At 34.4% G+C, this 24,379-nt stretch overlaps 3 protein-coding genes across 3 annotated transcripts; 1 reads left to right on the forward strand and 2 right to left on the reverse strand.

Moving 5' to 3' along the window:
* Window positions 1-4,879: 4,879 nt before the first annotated feature.
* LOC140835472 (piriformospora indica-insensitive protein 2-like) lies at window positions 4,880-7,382 on the reverse strand. The gene is given in 4 exon segments (XM_073200965.1): window positions 4,880-5,191; window positions 5,193-5,447; window positions 5,449-6,096; window positions 6,819-7,382. Coding segments are annotated over 4 exon segments (1,428 nt in total). The 5' UTR covers window positions 7,032-7,382.
* An 8,995-nt stretch (window positions 7,383-16,377) lies between these two features.
* Window positions 16,378-21,906, forward strand: LOC140835473 (protein decapping 5-like). Its single transcript, XM_073200967.1, is given in 8 exon segments — window positions 16,378-16,699; window positions 17,653-17,704; window positions 18,150-18,479; window positions 18,555-18,638; window positions 18,640-19,515; window positions 20,819-21,089; window positions 21,192-21,304; window positions 21,492-21,906. Coding segments are annotated over 8 exon segments (2,049 nt in total). The 5' UTR covers window positions 16,378-16,526; the 3' UTR covers window positions 21,642-21,906.
* A 1,168-nt stretch (window positions 21,907-23,074) lies between these two features.
* On the reverse strand, window positions 23,075-23,548 carry LOC140835474 (uncharacterized). The gene has a single exon (XM_073200968.1). It carries the CDS (start codon window positions 23,546-23,548, stop codon window positions 23,075-23,077), a length of 474 nt encoding a protein of 157 aa, XP_073057069.1.
* Between the last annotated feature and the right edge of the window lie 831 nt (window positions 23,549-24,379).

The following is a 24,379-nucleotide window of genomic DNA, read 5'->3' on the forward strand; positions in this document are numbered from 1 at the left end:
ACATTGACTTTTAAAAAATCTATAAAATCTACAGGTATTCAAAATTTCCATAGACTTTTAATAACTTCATGAAATTCATTAACATACCAAGATTAAAACCTAACGTACAACTATAAATTGTAAAAAATTGTATTTGGTTCAACCCAAAGATTTGGATGAATTTTTAAAACTTTTAACTCATACATAATCTATTTATCTTTCTCTCTGTCGCTTCACATCATCTCTCTTCTTATCTTCTCTACTTTCATTTATCTCTACCACTCTCTCAAATTTTCGAAGTGTATCTCTATATATATTATCATATTTCCTTTTCAAAATTTCATTTTTTGATTGATTGTTCATTTAATAATTTTTTATAATATCACAGGAAATTTTGAATTCTGGGATTAATTTTGCGGTTTTTAATTTATGATTTATACAAATTAATGTAATATTCAATAATAATAAAAGGTGATCCAAAAAAATGTTGTTTAATTCTTAATAATTGAATAGTCTCGTAACAACCGTGATTTTTTTAATTCATTTTAGCATTTTTAATTAATATGTAAGTTATGATATTTTTATACAAAATTATATTCATACAATACTAAATAATATTTTTTTCACATGTATATTATCAATTTAAAAACAAGGATAAGGAATAATCAATTGATTTATTTTAAAAAATTTACAAACATGCATACAAATCCACATATATACACATGTAAGGATTAAATGATTTAATTTTTAAATAAGTAAATTTATTTATTAATATAAATATTGAAAAATAATTTCAAACTAAATATGTTATATATGTCAATTAATTATTGGTTCAAAGAAATTAATAAAAATAATAATATGTTATGATTAAGTAAAAAATTTATAAAATTCTATAAAATAAAAGTCCACAAAAGTCTATAAAAATCTTGTAAAAAAATCTACATAAATTTGTTTATAAATACGTGAGATTTTGTAAAAATCAATAAAAATTATCAAATCCATAAAAGTCTATTATTTGAAAAATTCATTAAAAGTCGTCAAAACTCTGAATGAAATACACCTCACTAAGTTTGATTTCACGCAGACAAAACACGTAGGTTGATATACTTGGCTCGAATTTAATAAATGGTATTTGAAATTGAAAGCTTTTTTCCTATGATCTATGATACTTAGTGGAATAATTTTAATTGTGATAAACCCATGAACTTAAGTTAAAACGTCACATGGACTCGATTAAATTTGAGTGTCGTTTATGTAGATTGAAAGTGTCGCATGTGGTGTTCATTTATTATTGGTATGCCATGAATCAGACTCTTTCAAGGATATGCTTGAATAGGAACGTAGCATATTCAATTTGGGGTAATTTGATGAATGTGGAGGACAAAAAAGTAGACATAATATCTTGTTTAAATTTTACTCGATAATGAACTCACACTATTATTTTCATTTTTTAAAAAAATTGAATCCAATGTTCAACTGATTAAAAAAATAGTAGGTCTCTTGTGAGACGATCTCACGAATATTTATCTGTGAGACGAGTCAATCCTATCGATATACACAATAATAGCGTGAGTTCATTATCGAGTAAAATTTAAACAAGATATTATGTCTACTTTTTTCTCCACCTCATTCAATACAAAGCTTATAATTCTTCTTTTCACAGGCAAATTGAATCAAAGCTTGTGTGGGGCCAATCGGCATTAAATGACGTCGTATTCTTGTTCGGGGTCAACGTCCAACAGAAAGTGAGCTTGTACCCTATTATTGGAATTATTTAAAAATATATTGAGTTGTCTGTCTTATATTAACCAAGTGAAGGACCCGACCCACATGTCGCATTTGCGACTGTTCCGCCTTTTCTTTTTAATCATCGACCACTCAATTTATTTTATGTTAGTCCAAAGTGCAATTATTATTTATTATTTACAAATCATATAAAATGAAACTTTATATCAAATTTTATACCATGGACTTATATAAAAAATATTATTTGAAGGACTGATTTTAATTTGACTACGTAATGTTCTATTTTTTTCTGTATATTTAAATTAATTTTTGGATCCTTAAATCAAATATTACGAGTATATGACATTACTTCTGCTTTTCAAATACTGCAATTATTAGTCATTCAAAACGACATGTCTATTGATTTCTTTATACGTGTCATCGAAAATATGATATTTGTATACCTGACAAAAATTTAGATTCAGTCAGTTCTCAACATTTTAAATTGATGAAACAAATACTTTAAAATTTAAAAATCCACCACCTCAATTTCTAGGTCAGTCATCGGTCCCTTATCCTTACATCGGAAAAAAAAAATGTTTGAACTCTCTGATGGACAAAATGATTTCATGTGTGAATGTTTGAAATATGTTGTATGTTAGCCTGAACTATATATATGCTCGATTTTACGTTTTATCTTTGACAATGACGAAATAAGTTTTCATGGTTCGAGTCGAATTGGAGAGAATGTTTATTTTTCACGCTGAATATCGTAAACTAAGAATGTATGTTATAATAACAATTTATGACTCGTTTGCTATTCTAGTTCGCCCAATTTTTAGTATTATTGTGAGATGTATCGTTTTCTTCTGTAAATTGGTATCGATCATAAAAACTTAGGTAATATATTGACGAAATTGAGAACTATTAATAACAGAGAGCTCATCGAGTATGAAGATGTGGTGCTATGGAGTTTGTAAACCTCATGCCTTTGGAAAGAGGCTCGAAAAGTGACAATTAATTTTTCTCCACTATCAGGATCAAGGGACGCTCTCTGCCTCATTCTTTGTTTCATTTCCAGCCTACTACAAAATAATTAAATTTTGTCTAAAGAATGTCAATTGGGTACTCGATAAAGGTGTTAGGGACCCATAAATCTTCTCTGTAGCACAGGATTAAAATAATGTATTTCGAGTAGTGGGTTTTCTCAGAAATTGAAAATAATATAAAGGGGAGAAAGTGGAAGACATCACGTGATTTTTCGAAAACTTGTAAAATAATCTTGATCAATTATTCTGAAAGAAAATGATCTCCTCAAATATATTTGAAACGTACTTACAAAAATATTTTTTTAGAAAAATTGTCGAGCAAGGTTAAAAAAATATCTTTTGTTTTTGGGGATTGACCGTAAAGTTAACCTTTAAATTATAACAAGACTACTTGTTTTTGTATTTGGGATTTTATGACAATTTATCCAGTTTTATTTTGATACAAAAATTACGATACTTATTTATCATAATATAAATTTTAAATTAATATAATATATTTTAAAAATAGTTTAATTAATAAAATAATGTTGGAAAAATGATACTTGATTGAATTTTATAAAAGCAATTGGAATTAAAAGCAATTTAGGTAAATGATAAGATCGATTTTTTAGTTGAAGCACATATTTACTGAGCCATATAAAACAATTCATATACTAATTTGTCAATTTATAAATAGTTTGTGTATCAAAATATTTTTTTGAATATATGTGTGTGTAATTTTTGATAATTTAATTTGCACATTCGTTGTGAGCAACTTATGAACATCGACAATATGTTCATATGAATATCTTGAAATCATAAATGCAATAGCTTTCTCGAGACATGAAAGATGTGTGAAGTGACATTTCCATGTCTCGAGAAAGCTGATGCATAAATGATTTCGAGATGTTAATATGAACATCTGGCTAGTGCCCTTGAGTTAAGCCCGTCAACTTGTGTGCATATATATGTGTGTGTATATATATATAGTTTTGTTATGCTACTTACTAATCTTGTCAATCAATGAGTTGACACTTAACTATTAAATATAATGAAATATCTTAAAAGTATATATTCAACTTGTAAGTATCACCTTATTGGTGCGCACATGTGTGAAGAGTGGTCCACAATTTCACGAAAATCATCATCAAAATACGCACAAAAAAATTAAAGGACCACTCGATCTATCTCTAATCCAACTGTTTACACGCATGAATTAATGGATGTCTGTATTTTATGAGTATGTTTGTGTATAGGTGGAGAGTGTGTTTTGCCTAAGGAGAAACTACAGGCTGTTCAATTTGTATTGCCTTTCGCTCTTTCGTTTTCAGTGCATTTAAAATCATGTCTAGAAATGAGGAATCGAAGATGGATTCAAGTTCGTGGCTGCTTGTGGCTCCTGTTTTCTTCAATCTTCACAATATAAATGTGATGCCTTATCTCAGGCTCACTCAAGGCAACTCATGTAGTATCCATTTCGTGTTCAAAGTCATATTTTATGAAAATGACTAACACAAGTTGCTATAAAAATCATTTTAAATAAATATTTTCAACCAATGTTAGGATAAAATATCACAATATATCGATATAAATATTTTTTTAATGTAACACTTAAAATATAATAAAGCGACACATATTGATTGCAACAATACGACATCATAAAAGGATGTCTTAAGTACTGCTCGCGAAATTGTTGAATGGATTCCTAAGTAAACCATTTTTCACTGATGGAGTTTGAATATTGAGAAATGGTTATGTTAAATGACTCAATTAATGTGTAGAATCTTGCTTGAAGACCAACAGTCACAAAAGTGATGGTTGAACAAAAGTTGCGTGATCTTGGGTTACAGCTGGATTAATTTTTTATTTTTCAAAAGGATTTGATTTAAGTAAAAGATTCGATGAATGTCATATAATTAATATGAAATGAATTTAAATTTGCTAAAAAATTAATTCAAATTTGTCAAAAAACTTAAAATTCATCAATTCAAACACAAACTTAAGTTTTGTTCGAAGTAAGTTTTCGTATATTCTGTTTGGAAACATAAAACGTTGAATAATGCTTAGAGAATTATACTTTTACTTAGGTATAGTACGTAACAAATGAAACATATGATCAAAACACATTCAAGAAGAACAAAGATTAATTAGATATTTATAATCAAAGCCCCCATAATCTCAATGAACCAAACCAGTCGGCCAACATAATTTACCATAAATCCCGTAGAAGCCATAGAAATGGAATCAGGATTCCTAATCCCATCGCAAATCTTGGATTTAGTGTGCAAACATGTCTCATATCTTTTAACTTCTTGATCTTGATTGCATATTTTTACCCCAAATGGAACATAATTTGTAGGAATCGATCCAATGGGATAACACAAATTTGGATTCCCCCATGCAGCAAATCTCCTCCCCAACTTCTCATAAAACCCTTTAGGAAACTTGAGATTCCCCTGTCAAATTATTCCCGTGAATATAAATCGCACTCACATTTGGTAAATTTGCAAGCTTTGGGGAAACATCTCCTGCGAGCATGTTGTCACTAAGACCCAAGAATCTAAGCCCTTTTAATTCTGAAAAAGACTCAGGAATGCCGCCTGTCAAGATTGTATTGGACAGGTCCAATGCGGTCAACCTCACCATATCATGCCACTCAACATCTTCTAAGCTCCCACCAATGGGATTGTTTGAGAGGAATATTTCTTCCAAAGATAGTCAACTCTTGAAGTGATTTGGTCAACCCATTTGAAAATTTGTTGCTGCTCAGGTCCAAAAGTGTCAGATTCTTCAGGTTCTTTATGTTTTCTGGGATTTTTCCTTCAAATTGGTTGTTGCTCAAGTCAAGCTTCAACAGAGAAGTCAACCCTCCAAAAGTTGAAGGCAATGAACCAGAAAATGAATTACTACTAAAATCAAGAATCAGAAGATGATTAAGCCCTCCAAAATTATCTGGGACTTCTCCTTTGAATCTGTTTCCTGCGAGATTCAACCTCTTCAACTTGGTCAAGTTACCTATATTAATCGGTATTTCGCCGGTCAATCCATTTTCCATTAGAACTAATGACTCCAGATTTCCTAGCTCCGCAAAAGTTGCTGGAATTTGACCGGTGAGGCCTGGATTTGATCGGAATTCTAGTGACACGAGACTCTCTGCAAAAACCTCCCAATTCTGAGCAGGAATCGAAACGGGATGAGGTGAAACGAAACAACTGAAGAATGATAGAGATTTCAAGTGCCTTAGTGCAAACAAATGTGGACTGAACCCCACAGTTTGGTCACAAATGAGGGAATTCTCATAAACAGGTCCTATTCTTAAGTCAGTCACATACCAAAATCCATCAAATATGTCACAGGAAACACCCTGTGAAAGAACAGAGAAAATTCGAGAATGTTTAATAAATATATTATAGTGAGAAGAAATCAAAACTAAGAGTTCGTGAACTTTGGAGCACAAGAAATGCCCAAGAAAATTGAAAGAATTTTGGTTTTGTATGCTAAAATCATGATTTAAATCTACCAGTATCATATTTATAATCACCTCTTCGCTTTTACAGTATTTAAAATTTTGGAAGAAGACACATCATTGAATTCACGTGAAAAAAAAATAAAAAAATATTGCAATGTGGATACTGTAATGATTACTGATATATTATATTATGCTCTTCAATATCTCTGCTTTTCAGGCGGATATTAATTGATTGAATCAGACAAATAACATATGGCATCATTCCACTTGTCCTGCAGTGGAGATTCAGAAAAATATTTTGTTTCGGTCTCGACAGAGTATTTGATGAAGAACAAAGCTTGAAATAGCCAATGGAATCTTAAGAATGTAAGAAGCTATCTGAAGTGGATATCATAAAATTTAGAAACGACAAGATAATTGTCGTGAAAAAATCCACTTCTGCTGACAAAACTCAGTCAAGAAAATACATAAACTCCTAAGTTTGCGCCATTTGAAATTTTGATTCAAGATCATTGAGTGTATAATGAATAAATTAGAGCTAATTACCATCAATATCAGGATTCCATGCATCGTTTCAATAATCTTGAATCGAAGAAACCAGAGAGAATATTATTTACCTGAATAGGAGTCCATCCGCAAGGATCCGGATAAAGATTCGAACCATTCCACCATTTTCCCACAAAATCTTGAATAGCAGAATACAGAACTTCTTGTTCAGTTCTCTTCATTGGAGCCGACACTGTTTCATCTTCCCCATTGCACCACACACACAAACAACGAAGTATGCAGAGAATTACAATGTAAGAACTCAAAGATTTAATCTTTTTCATGACTGCTTAAAACCCCAGATAGAACACAAAGACGCACTCAATAAATTTAAAGATTACCAAGGAAAGATAGCACGAATTTATATAATGGCGGGAGAAATATTCCAAGGAATGGAAAAAAGAATGTGAAGTGAAGAATGAGTTTGCAAGCAATTGCAATAAACGAGAACGCTTTATCTTGATGAGTTAATAGGAAGCTAAGGTATAGTAAATGAAGTGTATGCAGAAATCGCAGAAGATACAAGTATAGGGGGAGAGAGAGAGCACAATTCTCGATGCTACAAAAACAAGAAATTACGTTAATGTCAATGAGAAGATGAGAGCAGAGGAAATGATGGAGAAAGGTAATTCAGCTGTAACTCTACAAGGACTATGCTGTTAAAAGGGCCTCTCTCAGTTCCCTTTTATTAAAGTGGATGATTTGGATTGCAAATCAATGAAAATATGAATGAAGTGCCTCTGATTCCAAGTTAGAGCAATGCTACACCTAAAATATGAAAAATAAAGAGTGGAAAATTTATAAACTTTCGATTGAACATCATACTTAAAGTTCGTGTCTTTTTTCCAAGGACTAATTTAAGAAACCAAAAACGAAACTCTTGAATTCAAGGGTACGAGTGTGATCACCGAAATAGAACTAATGTGACATTCATCAAAAGAAGTATTGGATGTGATAACGGTACATCGAGAAATCTACTTCTGGGAGGGACAAGGCAAGTCGAGAGTCTCGATCTTTCGGCTCGTCGGTATTGTCATTCTTGGCGTGTCCCTATTAAAAATGTATGTCCTCTACTTTACACATTACTAACTTCATCTACTCATTAGAAAGTCGAACTAAACAAACCGAAAAAAGATAGCAGAGGATAAAACTCACGTTTCTTGAAAATCTAATTAATCATCCTTGAAACATATTAAATTTGTGAAGATGGCGGTTGGCGAATTTATTTATGACGGGCTTTATTTAGACTTGTGATTAAAGGTATTTATTTGTAGGGAGTGGGCGCAAAGTAGATATGGGCATGCAAATGCATGCAAGACAAAGGTAGTTTTGGTCTCTGGGTAGCTTGTTCTCATTTTTTGAGCTGTTGGGTTTAAAACTGGACTCTGCTACAATCGAAGGACTGAATAGTAGAATAGGGGAGGGCTTTGAGATTTGGACACTTCTTGCTACCTTTTCATTAATGGTCGTCAGTAATCAAAATTCAATAAATTATCGAATTATATATATACCATCTAAATAAATAATGTCAATTGTCAATCAAAACTATAGTATAGACAAGAAAAGTTTCAGCTATGATCTGCGGGGACATCATTCTAGCCCATGTGTTGGTCAATGTTCATAAGTCATATGTTGATAAAGCCCGAGTATCTAAACACAAAGTATATATAATGAGTAGGTCTCTTGTGAGACGGTCTCACGAATCTTTATCTGTGAGATGAGTCAACTCTATCCATATTCACAATAAAAAGTAATACTCTTTGTATATAAAATAATATTTTTTCATGGATAACCTAAATAAGATATCCATTTCACAAAATACGATCCATGAGATCGTCTCACACAAATTTTTGTCCAAATTATTTCTATTCCTAAGATCTTCCTTGTTGTGCCCAAATCTTTCGTTTCAAATTCCGCTTTTAGTCATCCCTTGAGCTTATCAAGTTCAAGTTTTTCCTTTCCTGCCAACAACATGTCGTCTACGTACTACAACAAGTGACATAAAATACATGATGAAGATCGATCCATGTGTGTGAAATTTTCGGATACTTAAACAAAGAAAGTAAGGGCTTCCAGTAAATCCTTGATGAACACAATAAAAATTAGTGGCCTCGACTAGATTATATGATCTTCCAAGTGGAGATGATAGACGAATGAGCTCGAAGGGAGGCCTGACCCATGAGAATAATGGTGATCTTTTATTTGAGGAGAAAACTGTTAGAAATACAACTAAAGTATCGCATTGGAAATATATGAGAAATATAATGGGTTAATAAGATGAAAAAATATTTTTTAATTTAGTCTTTTTTGGTACATTTTAAAAAACAAATTCACGAAGATTTATGATCAAAATAGACAATATCATATCAATTTGTAGATGTGTGATTTCCATTATGCAACAAGTAAGTTTCGAACAAATACATCCTGATTGATAGAATATGATGTTTGGATCATTTAAATTTACTCACCAAATTTTCTTAGAACTAATAAATTTTCAAATAAAGAGTATAAACTGTTTTAAAGAGTTCACGAAGTCAGCCAAATACCCTTATAATAATATATTGTACTATGAATAATCTAGATTATAATGGTTAGGGTAAAATTTAAGTGTTAATATCTTTTTAAAAATAGAGACGAATGAAAGCATATGTTACGTGTTCAGAGATGCTTGAGGAAGGAGTGCAGAGGCCACAACGCACAAGAAGTGCCCCTAGGAGATTAGTAGATTTTATATCAGAATAATTGTGTATCAATTGTGAGGGTAGGGTACAAAGCGTGAAATAAAATGTAGGAAGCAAAACACGTTTAAAACTTGGCTATTGTAAGTCAAAGTGAAAGGGACAATTGTCCCCCTATAAATACAGAAAATAAATGAAAAGGGGCCAGCTCCCTGAATTAAATTCAATTCTTCCTCCTTGGCGTTCTATAACTTCTCTTTGAATTTCTCTCCTTCGAAGCTTACTTGCAGGCGGAGCTGCTCTACGAAGCGGTGCTCTAACATTGGTGCTCTCGTTCTCACTCAATTAACGAGTTTCCATAGCAGTGAAGTGCTACATCAGTAAAGCGATGGCGGAAGGAACGAGATTTGCTCGATTAGAGGAAACTCTTTCCAAACTCATTAATCTCCAGGAATCGCAGGCAATTTTAATTGAAAAGCAACACGAGCATTGATACCATCAATACTTCACTCAATGAGCTTGCGGTTGGCTTCAAAACGCTCGATGCGAAGGTGGAGCAGCAGTTGAGGCGCAACAACCACTCGGTTGGCCCGAGCTCACCACCACCGCCTCAGTCAGTGAATAATATGAGTAGGTTCCAGAGTTCCGAGCTTCCAGCAGGGGCAAATAAAATGCGAATTGATTTTCCGAGATTTTCGGGTGATCATCCTTCGGCATGGGTAGCTCGCATCCAGAGGTACTTTGAATATTATAGAACTCCGGAATCTCAACGTTTAATTGTTGCATCATTTCATTTAGATGGGGATGCTTTGGATTGGTTCGATTGGATGAATCGGAATGAACTGATTCCTGGTTGGACTGAGTTTTTGAGTGCTATTATAAAACGGTTTGGACCATCGGAGTATGAAGATCATTTTGGGAAATTGAGCAAGCTCACACAATCCGGTTCCTTGGCTGAGTATCAACACCAATTCGAACAATGGGCCAATAATATTTTGGATGTACTCGAGCACGTGCTCATTAGTTGTTTTGTGTCCGGGGTACGACCAGAAATTCGCAAAGAAACACAAGTTTATCGGCCACGGTCACTAATTCAAGCTATGAGTTTGGCCAAGTTGTATGAGGATAAATTTTCGGATAGTGCCAGCTTGCCAGTGCATTGGGGCGACAATTCAGTAAATTCAAAACAATCGCTGGCTATGGTAACTCCGAGTCGACCGCCGTTACTTCCTACTCCACCAGGGCCCAAGAAATCTTATCCTATGAAGCGCCTGACTCCAGCGGAAATGTTGGCAAGACGAGAGAAATGTTTATGCTATAATTGTGACGAAAATTTTTTTCAAGGTCACAAATGTAAAGGACAATTTTTCTTATGCATTGTTCCTGAGGTTGATGTGGCGGAGGAAGCTAGTGGGGATGACAGTTCGTTGGTATCTCCAGAGATGGGCAACTTACAAGATTGTCCAGAAATTAGTTTGCATGCATTGGTAGGACAACCTTGTCCTCGCACACTACGTTTGACGGCTTTTATAAAGAAGGTGCAGGTACAAACTCTGATTGATGGCGGAAGCACTCATAATTTTATCCAGGAGCGCCTTGCTAGATTCTTGAAGCTTCCAATCATTCCTTCTCCGCATTTCTCGGTTATGATAGGCAATGGGCAATCTATGACGTGTCAAGGGTACTGCCCGAAGGTGACAATAGAATTGGACACGGTATCCTTTGTGATTGATCTCTACGTTATCCAAGTGCAAGGAGCTGAAATTGTTTTGGGGGTGCAATGGCTTCAAGGATTGGGCGAATTTGCTATGGACTATTCACAACTTTATATGGAGTTTATGCACAATGGAAAGTTAGTGCAACTCCGAGGTCAGCCGTTGGTCCAGCTGGAAGAGCTCAATTCACATCAAATGCGGCGTTTGTCACAGACAGAGGGGATCGCTGGATGTTTCCAGCTGTTTTTATTGATAGGGTATTTACCCAATTACGATAAGGTACGTCCAAACTCAGGTTCTTTGGCAGCCCTCCTTGATCTGTATCAGGATGTGTTTATGGAAAAACAATCCCTTCCCCCTCATCGCTCCATCAACCATTCCATCCATTTTCTCCCCGACACCAAACCAATAAATGTTAAGCCTTACCGTTATGCTCATTGCCAGAAATCTGAAATTGAGAGGCTGGTAACAGAAATGCTTACCAGTGGCATCATTCGCCATAGCCAAAGTCCATTTTCGTCCCCTGTTTTGCTTGTAAAAAAAAAGGATGGTACGTGGCGTTTTTGTGTTGATTATCGGGCTCTCAACCATGTCACTGTTAAAGATAAGTTCCCTATACCCACTATTGATGAACTTCTTGATGAATTGCATGGTGCCACCATTTTTTCTAAACTGGACTTGAGAGCGGGTTACCATCAAATTCGAGTGAACCCTAATGATATTCCTAAAACCGCATTCCGTACTCACGAGGGTCACTATGAATTTCTAGTGATGCCTTTTGGTCTTACCAACGCACCAGCCACATTCCAAGCTTCCATGAACCTTATTTTTAAACCATTTCTGCGTCAATTTGTCATCGTATTCTTTGATGACATCTTGGTTTATAGCCGATCACAAGACGAGCATCTTTCACATTTACAACAGATTCTCCAGTGCCTTAGAGAAAATTCTTTTTTTGCAAAACAATCCAAGTGTTCTTTTGCACAATCTTCCATTGATTACTTGGGACATATAGTGTCTGCACAGGGAGTTCAACCTGATCCTACAAAAATTGAAGCTATTCGGTCATGGCCTGTTCCAAAAATTTTGAGAGCCTTAAGGGGTTTTTTGGGTTTATCAGGGTTCTATCGAAAATTTGTGAAGGGTTATGCTTCCATTGCGCATGCCCTAACGGAACTACTAAAAAAAAATAGTTTTTGTTGGTCACCCACAGCCCAAGCTTCTTTCGAAAACCTTAAACATGCTCTTAGCCATACACCTGTTCTTGCCTTACCCGATTTTTCGTTACCATTTCAAATCCGAACTGATGCCTCAGGGGTAGGAATTGGGGCTGTTCTTTTACAGCAGGGTCACCCACTTGCTTACTTTAGCAAAAAACTACCTTCCCATCTTCTTAAAGCTTCAACCTACGTTCGGGAATTACTAGCCATTACCCAAGCTGTTAGTAAATGGCGTCAATACCTCTTAGGCCATCATTTTTCAATTGTCACCGACCACCGTAGTCTTAAAGAAATTTTATCTCAAACCATTCATACACCTGACCAGCAAAAATACTTGGTTAAACTCCTTGGCTATGACTTTGATATTTCTTACCAACCGGGCAGTTCCAATACGGTAGCAGATGCACTTTCTCGCCAATTTGAACTTCCAGATTCTGGTTGTCGCATCTCAAGTCAACTATTGGCCATTTCCATTCCTTCATTCGAATTCCTTACTCAACTTAAAGATGAGGTGGAGTCCAACCCTTTCTACAAAAATCTTATTCACAAGAATTCTGAGGCACTACGACCGATCTTCCATCTAAAGGATGGTCTTGTGTATCGACACCATCGCATTTGTGTTGATCCTAATTCTGAAATTATTCCCAAAATCTTATTTGAGTTTCATAACACGCCTGTTGCAGGGCATGGAGGGATGCATAAGACCTTAGCTAGGATAGTCCCAAGTTTTTATTGGGAAAATATGAAGAGGGATATTCAAGTTTATGTAGCCAACTGTGCTATTTGCCAACAAACCAAATATAGTACACAGAAATCACAAGGGTTGCTGCAGCCCTTATCAGCTCCAGCAGGGGTGTGGGAGGATATCTCCATGGATTTCATTACTGGCCTTCCTGCTTCGAAAGGGTTTTCGGTGATATTTGTGGTGATTGATAGGCTGTCAAAATTTGCCCATTTTGGACCTCTTAAGTCAGGGTTTACAGCAACGATGGTAGCAAATTTGTTTGTGGATATGGTGGTTAAGCTCCATTCAATTCCCAAATCTATTGTGTCGGATCGAGACCCTGTTTTCTTGAGCAAATTCTGGGCAGAATTGTTTAAATTCAGTGGCACATCATTGGCAATGTCTAGTGCGTACCATCCACAAACCGATGGACAAACGGAGGCCTTAAACAAATGCTTAGAGCAGTATTTGCGTGCCTTTGTGATGGATCAGCCGTCTCGCTGGGTTTGGTTCATATCGTGGGCTGAGTTGTGTTACAACACCACATCTCATTCTGCTATAAAAATGACTCCTTTTGAGGCAGTGTTTGGGAAGCCTCCCCCGTCTATCCCTTCGTATATTCCTAATTCATCCGCTGTTGAGGCGGTTGACACGTTGTTACAGGATAGGGATGAATTGTTAGCAACTTTACGTGCTCATATGGTACAAGCACAGGAACGGATGAAAATTCAGGCTGATAAGAAACGTTCCGAAAAAGTGTTCGAGGTGGGTCAGTATTGCTATATTCGGTTACAGCCGCACAAGCAAACTTCCTTGGCTGGGCATCGTTATACCAAGTTGAGCAAAAGGTATTATGGTCCGTTCAAAATCATCAAACGAGTGGGTGTTGTTGCATATAAATTGGAACTACCACCTACAATGAAAATCCATCCTATTTTTCACATTTCGGTGTTAAAAGCTTGTCCTAATCCAGAAGAAGTTGCTGCATTGTCACTTCCTATCACTTTTGTGGAGAATCAACCTTTAGTATCTCTCTTAGCTATCCTGAATCATCGTCGAGTGCTTCGGCAGAATACATGGGTGCCTCCACTCTTGGTACAGTGGTCAGGTTTATCTTTAGAAGATACTTCTTGGGAAGATTTAAGCTCATTCCAGCAGCTCTATCCCACGTTTCACCTTGAGGACAAGGTGTTGTCTAACAGGGAGGGCAATGTTACGTGTTCAGAGATGCTTGAGGAAGGAGTGCAGAGGCCACAACGCACAAGAAGTGCCCCTAGGAGATTAGTAGATTTTATATCAGAATAATTGTGTATCAATTGTGAGGGTAGGGTACAAAGCGTGAAATAAAATGTAGGAAGCAAAACACGTTTAAAACTTGGCTATTGTAAGTCAAAGTGAAAGGGACAATTGTCCCCCTATAAATACAGAAAATAAATGAAAAGGGGCCAGCTCCCTGAATTAAATTCAATTCTTCCTCCCTGACGTTCTATAACTTCTCTTTGAATTTCTCTCCTTCGAAGCTTACTTGCAGGCGGAGCTGCTCTACGAAGCGGTGCTCTAACAGCATATCTCGTAATAATTATGAAATATAATAATAAAAAAAGAGTAAGAAGGACATATCAAGCGACACTTGTGCCTATGGAAGGTTTCTAATAATTTCACTTAAATTAACAATTTTCATTAATTCGTGCCATCATTTTTAAAATAATTAAAGAAAATGCTCTCATTTGTTAGTGTATCTCATTTGTTAGTGTATTTGCGTAGGCACGTACATTTTCTATATTTATAGGGGGACCGAAACATTAATAAAATGTAAAGGACAATGGATGGGTGTAGCTAGCTAGGAAGCTCTTGTTTTATGGGTTAGGACCACGAAATCAAATTTTTTTTTTTGCCAGCTCTAACACGCTCGATTTGTCATTTTCTCCTTACAATATAATATCATTTGAAAATTGGGAAAATATTTATTAGTACAAGCATCTTATGTAATATAAGTACAAATAAATATATACATATATATGTACAAAGTTAAAATCTTATATTACATATATAGTTGTGTTCGCCAAAGATCAACGTATTCATCATCTAATTCTTTTCGTCTCGATCAAACCTTCTATGATGTTCACACTAATTGTTCGAAAGTAAAATCTTTCCAAAGTTGACATGATTAGATCATAACAACATTAAACAAATGGTCCCTATCACTATAGTAATTAATGCTCTTTGTAACCTAAGAGATATGGTACCAGACTTGATGTCTTTTAAGAGGGAAAATTACGATTTTAATATAAGTTTGTTTATTTTGGTTTTTAGTCATATAACTTGTTAAAGTTTGATTTTCATCAAGTAACTTGAATTTTTTTTATCTCTTTCGTCTGAAACCACTAAATCAATTGAATGGAATTTATTTAACTCCAATGCCTCTTTATGTGGAACATGTGATGAGAATAAAATATAATTTCATATAAAATTCGTCTAAGCAAAGAAGTGAGAGGAAAATAAAACAAAACGACTCGAATAATTCAAAATGTGAGAAAAACATTTATTATTTTCCTTTATTTTTGTTTAAGTAGGATTTTAATGTGTGTAATATATGTTTTATTCTTGCCACGTGAACTATGTAAGAGAAAATCCATGTTAAATAATTAATATGTGATGAATTTAGTGGTTTCGGGTAAATAAAAGACTAAAACAAAAAATGTTCAAATTATCGGATGTAAATCAAAATTCGATAAGTTACACGACTAAAATCTAAAATATATCAAATTATATGATCAAAAATGTAATTCTCTCCTAGTTTCAATTGATAGAAAAATAAATTTAAAATTAATGAATGTTTTAAAAAAAAACAACGACATTCATTTGTTAAAATTAGAATTATCCTAAGCGCAGGACCAATTATTTTTGGTCAAATGGAGATCATATTTACTTTTTTAATTCAAATTTGATCAATAGTTTTTTTTTAAAAAAATGTCCTCAAAAAATGGAGGTGAGATATTTAATATTTATTTACACGAAATGCGTGCATGTTAGGGCCACTTTAATATTTTTTCCCCTTGCTCTTTTATGTTTACCAAAAAACAAAAAACAATTATTTTTTAAAAATAAATAATTAATTAGAAAACCTTTTTCTTTTAAAAAATTAATATAATGACTTCATCACATATGAGTACAAATATTTACAGGCGAACAGTTATTGGACTCATGTTGATCGATAGCCCAAATTGAGGCCCAAACTAGCCAAGGCCTGCATATATATAGTTAAAACGGTCAACAGCTTTCTCTCCCTCGCTTGTTGACTAACAATTCCTCCATTTCTCTCGATCCAGACGCGTATATAATTATTAATTTTAAATAGTAAGTTATCTGATATTGTCGTTTAGCAGTCGGAGAAGATGGCGGCGGCGGCGGAATCGAGCAGTAGATATGCAGGTGGCGTGGCATGGCATCGGAGGACTCCTATATCGGCAGCTTAATAAGCTTGACTTCGAAGAGCGAGATCAGATACGAAGGCATATTGTACAACATCAACACCGAAGAGTGCAGCATCGGATTACGCAATGGTGAGAAGGATCAATCATTCAGTAAACTGTATTTATATTTGTCTAATTATTTGTAATGTAATATTGAGTGTTTTTGTCTCTTTCTTGGAATTTTTGGAAATAGGATCGTGATTCGTGGCTGATCTATTCGGTAATCCGTACTCAAAATTCTGTGAATTTTTCTCTTTTTATATTTGTGTACTTTCAAAAACTAAGAAGACATGATTTTTTTGTTCGGTTTTGAATGAGTTGATTTGTGTTCTTTTATGTTCATTTCTATTAAGATTCTTGTATTGGTCATAACAGATATGTTCTTGTACCTCTTTGTTATCGAAGTTTTGATATTTTGTAGCGGAAATAACGCGAAAGCTTGAGTGCCTAAGAAATGTGAAGTTGATGCATTGAATTGGTAATTATTGGTTATATACTTATATTCATGGTGATCATTGGTTCTATTCACGGAATTAGCAGGAAAATTTGAACGTGATAGTTCTCTTCACAAAACGAATTTGTACTGTATTAGATATATGATCGAGATTTACAATTTAGACGGATATGGCATGTGGCGCTACCCATGCTAGGCCACTGTCTTTTGAAAAACTGGAATTCTTTAGCTTTTACGAAGTTAGATATGTCAATGTTGTTCTCCACTTCAACAACATTTCTTTTGTTGATTTGAGTATCAGTTGAAAAGAAGAATGGACTAACATACATCGTTACATATTGATTGAGTTATGAGATTAAATGAGTGTCAAGTACCTCAGTCAGTCGACATTGCACATTTGTGATTGTAATCCAACATGATAAAGGTAAGTTAAGCACCTCAGTCAGTCAAGCTACCATAATAGTAAACTTGGGCATGTCTGGGGAGAACTATGCTTATAGTCTAACATGATACCTTTAATCTAGTCTATCTATTTCACATTATTGATTTTGTATATGAAACTGGTTGTATGTAACAATTTTTTATTTTCCATGATAACCTGTGCTTGAAATGTAATTATTGGTGCTCAATACCCTTGGCAGTGAATCATTTGGAACAGAAGTTCGGAATAGGATGGCCCATAGATTACTCCAAGTATAAAACATAAGATTATATACTGTTTAGAGGAAGCGATATTAAGGTATCTATTTTGTTTTTCTGCTTTTTTTATTTGTCTTGAATTGCTGAGTCTTTTCACTAGCTACACAACCCCGTTTGAGGACTAGGTCTAGTTACCTGGTGGGATATCTCCTGATTTGGTTACTAAGAAATCATTACTTTTGAACCTGTTACTTACATAACAAAGGATGTGACATGTAATTAAGCTGAAGAGCATGTGTACGTCTCCGTGCGTCTTGGAGGCTCTAGAAACATTTTAAGCGTACCTCAAATGAAAACATTGTATGTTTGAATGTAATCGAATTTAATAGGTTTTGTATTTGCGTGTTCACTGAAGAAATATTTGTTTTATTGCAATTAAGTTGTTGGTTGAATACATACTTCTATTAATAACTCTAAATTCTAAAATATCATTTACTAGTGTATTTCATTTCGAGAAGGCATGGACTCAACTTTTGCCTGGATATTGGACCCAAGGATGCATGTTTTCTTATTGCACATTGGCACCTGTTTGATAGGTTGTCATACATGGCATTTTATCAAGATATCCATTCTAACCAATGCCATCTTCATTGAGCATTTGAATTTTCTTTCCTCTTATCCTTTTTTGGAAGTGGCGTTCCTTCACTCTATAGTTTTTCTGTTAGTTTACAGTTTAACTGCCATTTTCATTCTACCGGATTTACAAGTCAAAGCTTCTCCACCAGTTCAAACTCCTCCTCCGATAAATAATGATCCTGCAATTATTCAGGTGGGTGGTAACAAGTTTTTTGTTGTAACGCATCGAAGAATAAATTTGTATATTAACTTTCTGTGTTCAGTGTAGTCTCAATATACTCGTCCCACAACCCAATCCACAAACTTGTCTTCAGGTCCCAGTGGATCTTTGGCTGATATTGGTTCCCATTCTTCACAGTTGGGGACTCCCTGGTTCAACTTTTCAAAGTGGTCTTCCTTTATATCAACCTGGAGCCCCAAATGCAAGTGGCAGTGGGCTAGCTGGGCCAATTTATTGGCAGGGATTTTATGGTGCACTTAATGGGCTTCCTCAACTGCCTCAGCAGTCCTTTTTCCAAACACCTCCTAGCTTCGCTATTCCTCCCTCCATGCAACCCATGCAATTTTCTAGTTTTGGTTCATCTTTGCCAATGGAAGCATCAAGCCTGCCCACTTCTAATTTTCTGGAATATCATTGCTGCTACTTTAATCTCTACTTCTTTACCTTCATCCTTGTCTTTGAATGTTCACCCTTTGCATCCCGTGCCGCCTACACCAGAAAAATGAGTAATCTATTGCCAAATAAAGATCCTATCTCTGCTATGCCTACATCAACACTGACCTCTAATTTGCAAATTTTGTCTCCTTTCTCTGGTTTAGCTCTTGATAATGCAGGTCTATCTTCAGTTGCTAACAAGCCCATGATTCCTGGCCCTGGTGCTGGTATCTCTTCAGTAGCTAACAAGCCCACAATACCTGGCCCTGTTCCCTTGACCCATCTGACAATTTCTCAACCCTTAACATCTGTTGCTTTGGCATCTGGTTCTCTTTTTGCAGAAACTTCGACACCTTCACATATAACTCCAGGGCCGCTACAGAAATCTGGACAAAGCATTGTTTCTCCACCTCAAACTTTACTAACTAGTCAGAAAGATGTGAAAGTAGTTCAGGTTTTACCACAGCCTTCACTACTGCCTATACTACCTTTACTACAAATACTCGAGCTCTCAAGGTTTACGGAAGCTCAACTGCCTATACTACCTTTACTACCAAATACTCGAGCTCTCAAGGTTGTTCTCTTTAAATATATCAACAAGCAGACATTTATTTTCATTATTTCTGTATCTTCTTAAATCATCCTTTAAGATTGAATTGAATGCTATGAATGATGAGTGTCTACTAGGGTCCCAACTGAATTTTACCAAACTCTGTTACTAGCTTTTGGGGTTAAAAGTCGTATAAAATTGAATACTTCATGATGGTTGATCACATTTGAAATAAGTTTAGGGTTCTAGTCTGTTTTGTTCAAAAGTATAATTTTATGAAGACCCACTACAATTGAATTTGACATTTCTTTTCAACTTTCTGCGATGTGATCCTTGATCAACATATTTTTTTATTGATATAATATTATTCTTACACCTCATTATATTTACCCAATGCGATACAATAAAAAATAAAGGAAAAACATATTTCACATCTTCCCTCCCCTGTCTGCCCTTTTTCCTTGCCCACATCCTCTGTACTCAAAAGGTCACTCAGAGATTTTTTGGGGGGAGTAGTGAGATTGAAATCCTTATTTAAAGTCTGTGGGCTGATGTTGTGTGAGTGGGTATATGTAAGGGCATATATCGGACAAGTTGGACGTTATGAAGAGTGAAGGTGGAATGGTTAAGTTGGTAAACATAGGGTTGTGGTGAAAAGGATAATGGAAACAAGTATCCAATGGATTCCCGTTATCTGTAAAACTTTTTGAAACTGTACTTAGGGTTTTGGTCTTGAATCAACTAAAATTTTTAACAGAAATTTATACTTAAATTTGGTTATTGTTCCTCAAATGGAAATTCTACCATTAGGCAAATTTAAAATGTTTTCGGAAAATTGCAAGCACAATTTTTGGGAAAGTTAGTGGAATGTGCAGTAGTGATCGATCAACTGACAACCAGATAATCCTCCATTAAGTAGCAAAATCAGAACAGTGGCCTTAATTTTTCAATCCCTCGGTCTCTGGGACGACAAACTGTCCTAATGTGCAAAATATTTGAAGCTTGTAGCACCTCATTTTCTATTTGCTGTTGACAATTTGGATTGGGAAACTGATAAAATGTGGTTTGGTTAATTATGTATTGTTTGCGTTTTTTCTTTTTCGCCAATTGATGGTGGTCGTCCATTGAGTAACAACTACGGAGGGCCTGGCGGACAAGGATCTGGGGTAATTTTTGAGGACTTTGTACTATTTTATAAATTACCAATTTCTCCAAGAATGATCATTTGTGCTTGAATAAATTTATATCTATGTTTATTAATTTTATGACAATGATTTTAGAAGTAATTGGTTGTATCTTTTTTGCCATACAAATACATACTTGATTATGTATAATTACTATTTACTTCTCAACACGTGCAGCTTTTCTCTGGCTAACAAAGGGTATGCAGACAAACTACCACATTGCACGCCCTGTGAGAAAGTTTACCGAAGAATTTGATTTTATGGCAGTGAACGAGAAATTTATCAAGGACAAAGTGTGGGGTCATTTGGGAAAATGCAATCAATCACAATCTAAATATAAAGTGTTAAATGAAAGTGGAAGTGATGAATATGATTCGCCGGACGAGTATGATACTGAACTGTCAAAGATTGAGATCAAGCCATCAAGGTTATTTTCATTCTTGATTGTTATCTGATCAGTCTCTACATTTGGAACAAAATTTTAGGTTAACACTCTTATTATCTTTGTGTGCTTGCAGCCTGTTTATAAGAAGAATGATTTTTTTGATTCCCTTTCTTGTAATGCTCTGGACAATAACCCTAATTATGGAAGGACTAGATATTCGGAACAAACGAAGTTGGATTCCGAGGTCTCTCCTATTTGTTCTAATACTTTTTTTTTACTTTATACCTTCTTCACCCTAAAAACTGAGTGTGAATACTGGTTTTCCAACTCTCTCGAATGGGTTTGTCATAATCTTGGGTTGTTTAGCTCTATTTGCCCTTGGTTTCCTACCATCGGTTTTTAAGATTGGGCAATGCATTTTTGGAATGCAGACATTAGGAGATTTTTCAAGGTATCGGGGTTGTCGTGGCTCTGTTCAGGGAGGTGGTAGTGGTCGGTTTCGTGGCTCTTACTATGGTGGAAGAGGTTATGGTGGATACGGCTACACGGCTAGGGGTCGTGATCGAGGTTTGCATACCTAGAGTAGTAAAGCATGTGTTAGTAATGAGGATTCGAAACCCGAAGGTTAATCTTGTCTACCGGGATAAATGTTGATTTGATACTTGCTATGATGGATATAGAATCTTGGCCACTCTCGTTGTATGTATGTATTTGTGGAGAAACAATGATGGAAAGGTCTTTCGTGTAAATGTACTAAAATCTTTTAAGAAAATATTACATAAAGTTCGAGAAATTTTGTATTTCGAGGCGATCCATTTATATTTGCTTCCAGTTATGTTTTGGTAATTTGAAATTGAGGGGAATCAGGCATCAATTTTAAATTACTCTTGAAAATTCCTTGGAGTAATTTTTTTGTTGTAGAGTAATTACATCGTTTGAAAGCTACTAAAAATGTAATAATTTTAACATGTCTTGACACGATCTTGATATGCTTAAAAAAATCATAATTGTTTATTATATATATATATATATATATATATATATATATATATATATATATATATATATATATATTTATAATCTATAAATTTCGATTATAATTTTATTATTTATAATAAAACAATAATCAAATTTTAAATTCAGAACTTTTTTATCTTACTCATTTACATGTTAGCAATACAAAGTAATATAAATTACAAATCATGCAACTTAAAAATTCATCATAAATTACTTGATTTGTTATATAAACATGTAAGCAGTAAATTTAAAATTTATAGTCTTAGTTTTCTAAATAATAGAAATACATTTGAAATCAATCAATCCAACCTAATTTAATTTTTAAAAAGTATATTTGGAAAACTTCGAAAGCTTTATGCTACTTTATCATGCAGGAGCTGCGTAGAAATAGATTTCATAGCATCGTACAATGTCAAATATTGGAGAAAAATTTATTTTGAAGAAAATGTGAAACCTTGTTCAATAGATGAAAAGCCACAGAATTAACCATATTATAAAAGATGCCCTATGTATACTATCCCAACCTTAATTCTAACTAGATACTTTGCACACGTGGTGCGTGTATGTACAGTTTTTTTATAATTATCTATGGACTAAAGTGAAATTTGACAAATTATCGAGGGACTAAAGTGCTATTTGAATAGTTGTAATTTAAAAAAAAATAAAAAAAATGTTTTTTGAAATAAAAAAATAAAAAGAAAAATGTAATTGTGATATAAAATAAGGGGCAAACTTGGGAAATCAAAAAACAGACTAATATTTTTGTTTCTATTAGATTAATAGATAGTAATAGATGAAATATGTTTTTCATATTTTTTTTGAAACTGTTTTACTGTATACTTATAAATTGTCTCTGACTTCAACTTATATTTATTTAAACCAAATCATTATAAATTATAATTATAACTTATTAAAAATTGAAAAAAAAATGGAGAAAAACAGGAAAATTTTCATATCAAACCAAAGAAAGACATATACATTTGATTTGACCCATTCATTAGACATCCAAATGATCCTTTTTCTCCACAAGAAAAGTAAAACCTCTCAACGGGCCAGCTCTCGGTGACTTAGGCATCTCCGGGACCCTATTCCCATCATAATCATAGTAGATCGCCCCCGAAAACTCCGGCGGCTGGCATTTCTCCCCCATCAATATCGCCTTCTGCCAAACCCCGATCTCTTCTTTCCCGGCACCGGAGTCCGGCCTTGATTTCTTGCCATGAACTAAAGACATGATCGCCATGCTGCCGAGACTTGTTTTCAGTTGCTTAGGTAATACTAACGGCGACTTAAGGGGCGTGTTCGGCTCATGAGTCGTTTTGGAAGCATACTTTCTTGGGATTTGTCTTGCATGCTTTGCACAGAGGGCGACTAGGAGTGACGCTGAGACAAACAGTCCTATTGCTAGAGGGATGGAGGAGAAAGTATCACTTATATGGATTGGGATTGAGATTGGGATTGGACGAACCATTTTTTTGTGTGTTTTTGTTGTTTTGGGAATTGAGATTGCCTTAATTGAAATGGAAATGGTTTGGTGTTCATAGATATATAGGGGTCAGAGAATTGATTTCCATGTATATAAATTGCAGGGTGCAGTTGAGAGGTGGGAGTGTGAGACAGACAACTTCAACGATTCTACTTTCTTGGTATATATTACATTTATCGGATTTGTCAAGTCTCTGTTGTATTTGCTGCTCATCAACTTGTCAACTGGATTATCAAGTTAAATGTCAACTTGGCTCGCTTCAATTGTTTTAATGGGGTTTTTTTTTTATTATATCTATATATCTTATACATTACTAGTCATCAAGGCGCACAATTATAACAAAATAATAAATCATCAAAACTTATATAGATTGTCTTGCATATCAATTTTGTGAAGAAATATTAGTTATTATTATTATTATTATTATTGGGTTCTATATTAAACCCTACATTCATATTTTTAATATTTTATTGATTATGCTAAATATAATAATAAATATTTTTAGAGAATGAAACATGATTTGTTGAATTTAATTTCAACTTTTTTAGGTGATGAAAAGCCAACGCCTCTTCGGGAATATACCATTTCTTTACTCCTAAACCGAAATCATGCATGTTCGTGTTTCATATTATGTACTATAATTTGTAAGTCAAACAAACCTTGTATCTTTTAAATTTTTTTCGCAGTATAAATAGAACTATTAAATTATTAAGAATAGGTTTATTTTTTATTTTAATGTAGGATGTAACAATTATATATATAAGATATACATAAAACTCTATTTTTTAAAAAAATAAAATAAAATTATACTAGACC

This window comes from Primulina eburnea, chromosome 6, assembly GCF_022965805.1.
Source record: "Primulina eburnea isolate SZY01 chromosome 6, ASM2296580v1, whole genome shotgun sequence".
Lineage (NCBI taxonomy): Eukaryota > Viridiplantae > Streptophyta > Magnoliopsida > Lamiales > Gesneriaceae > Primulina > Primulina eburnea.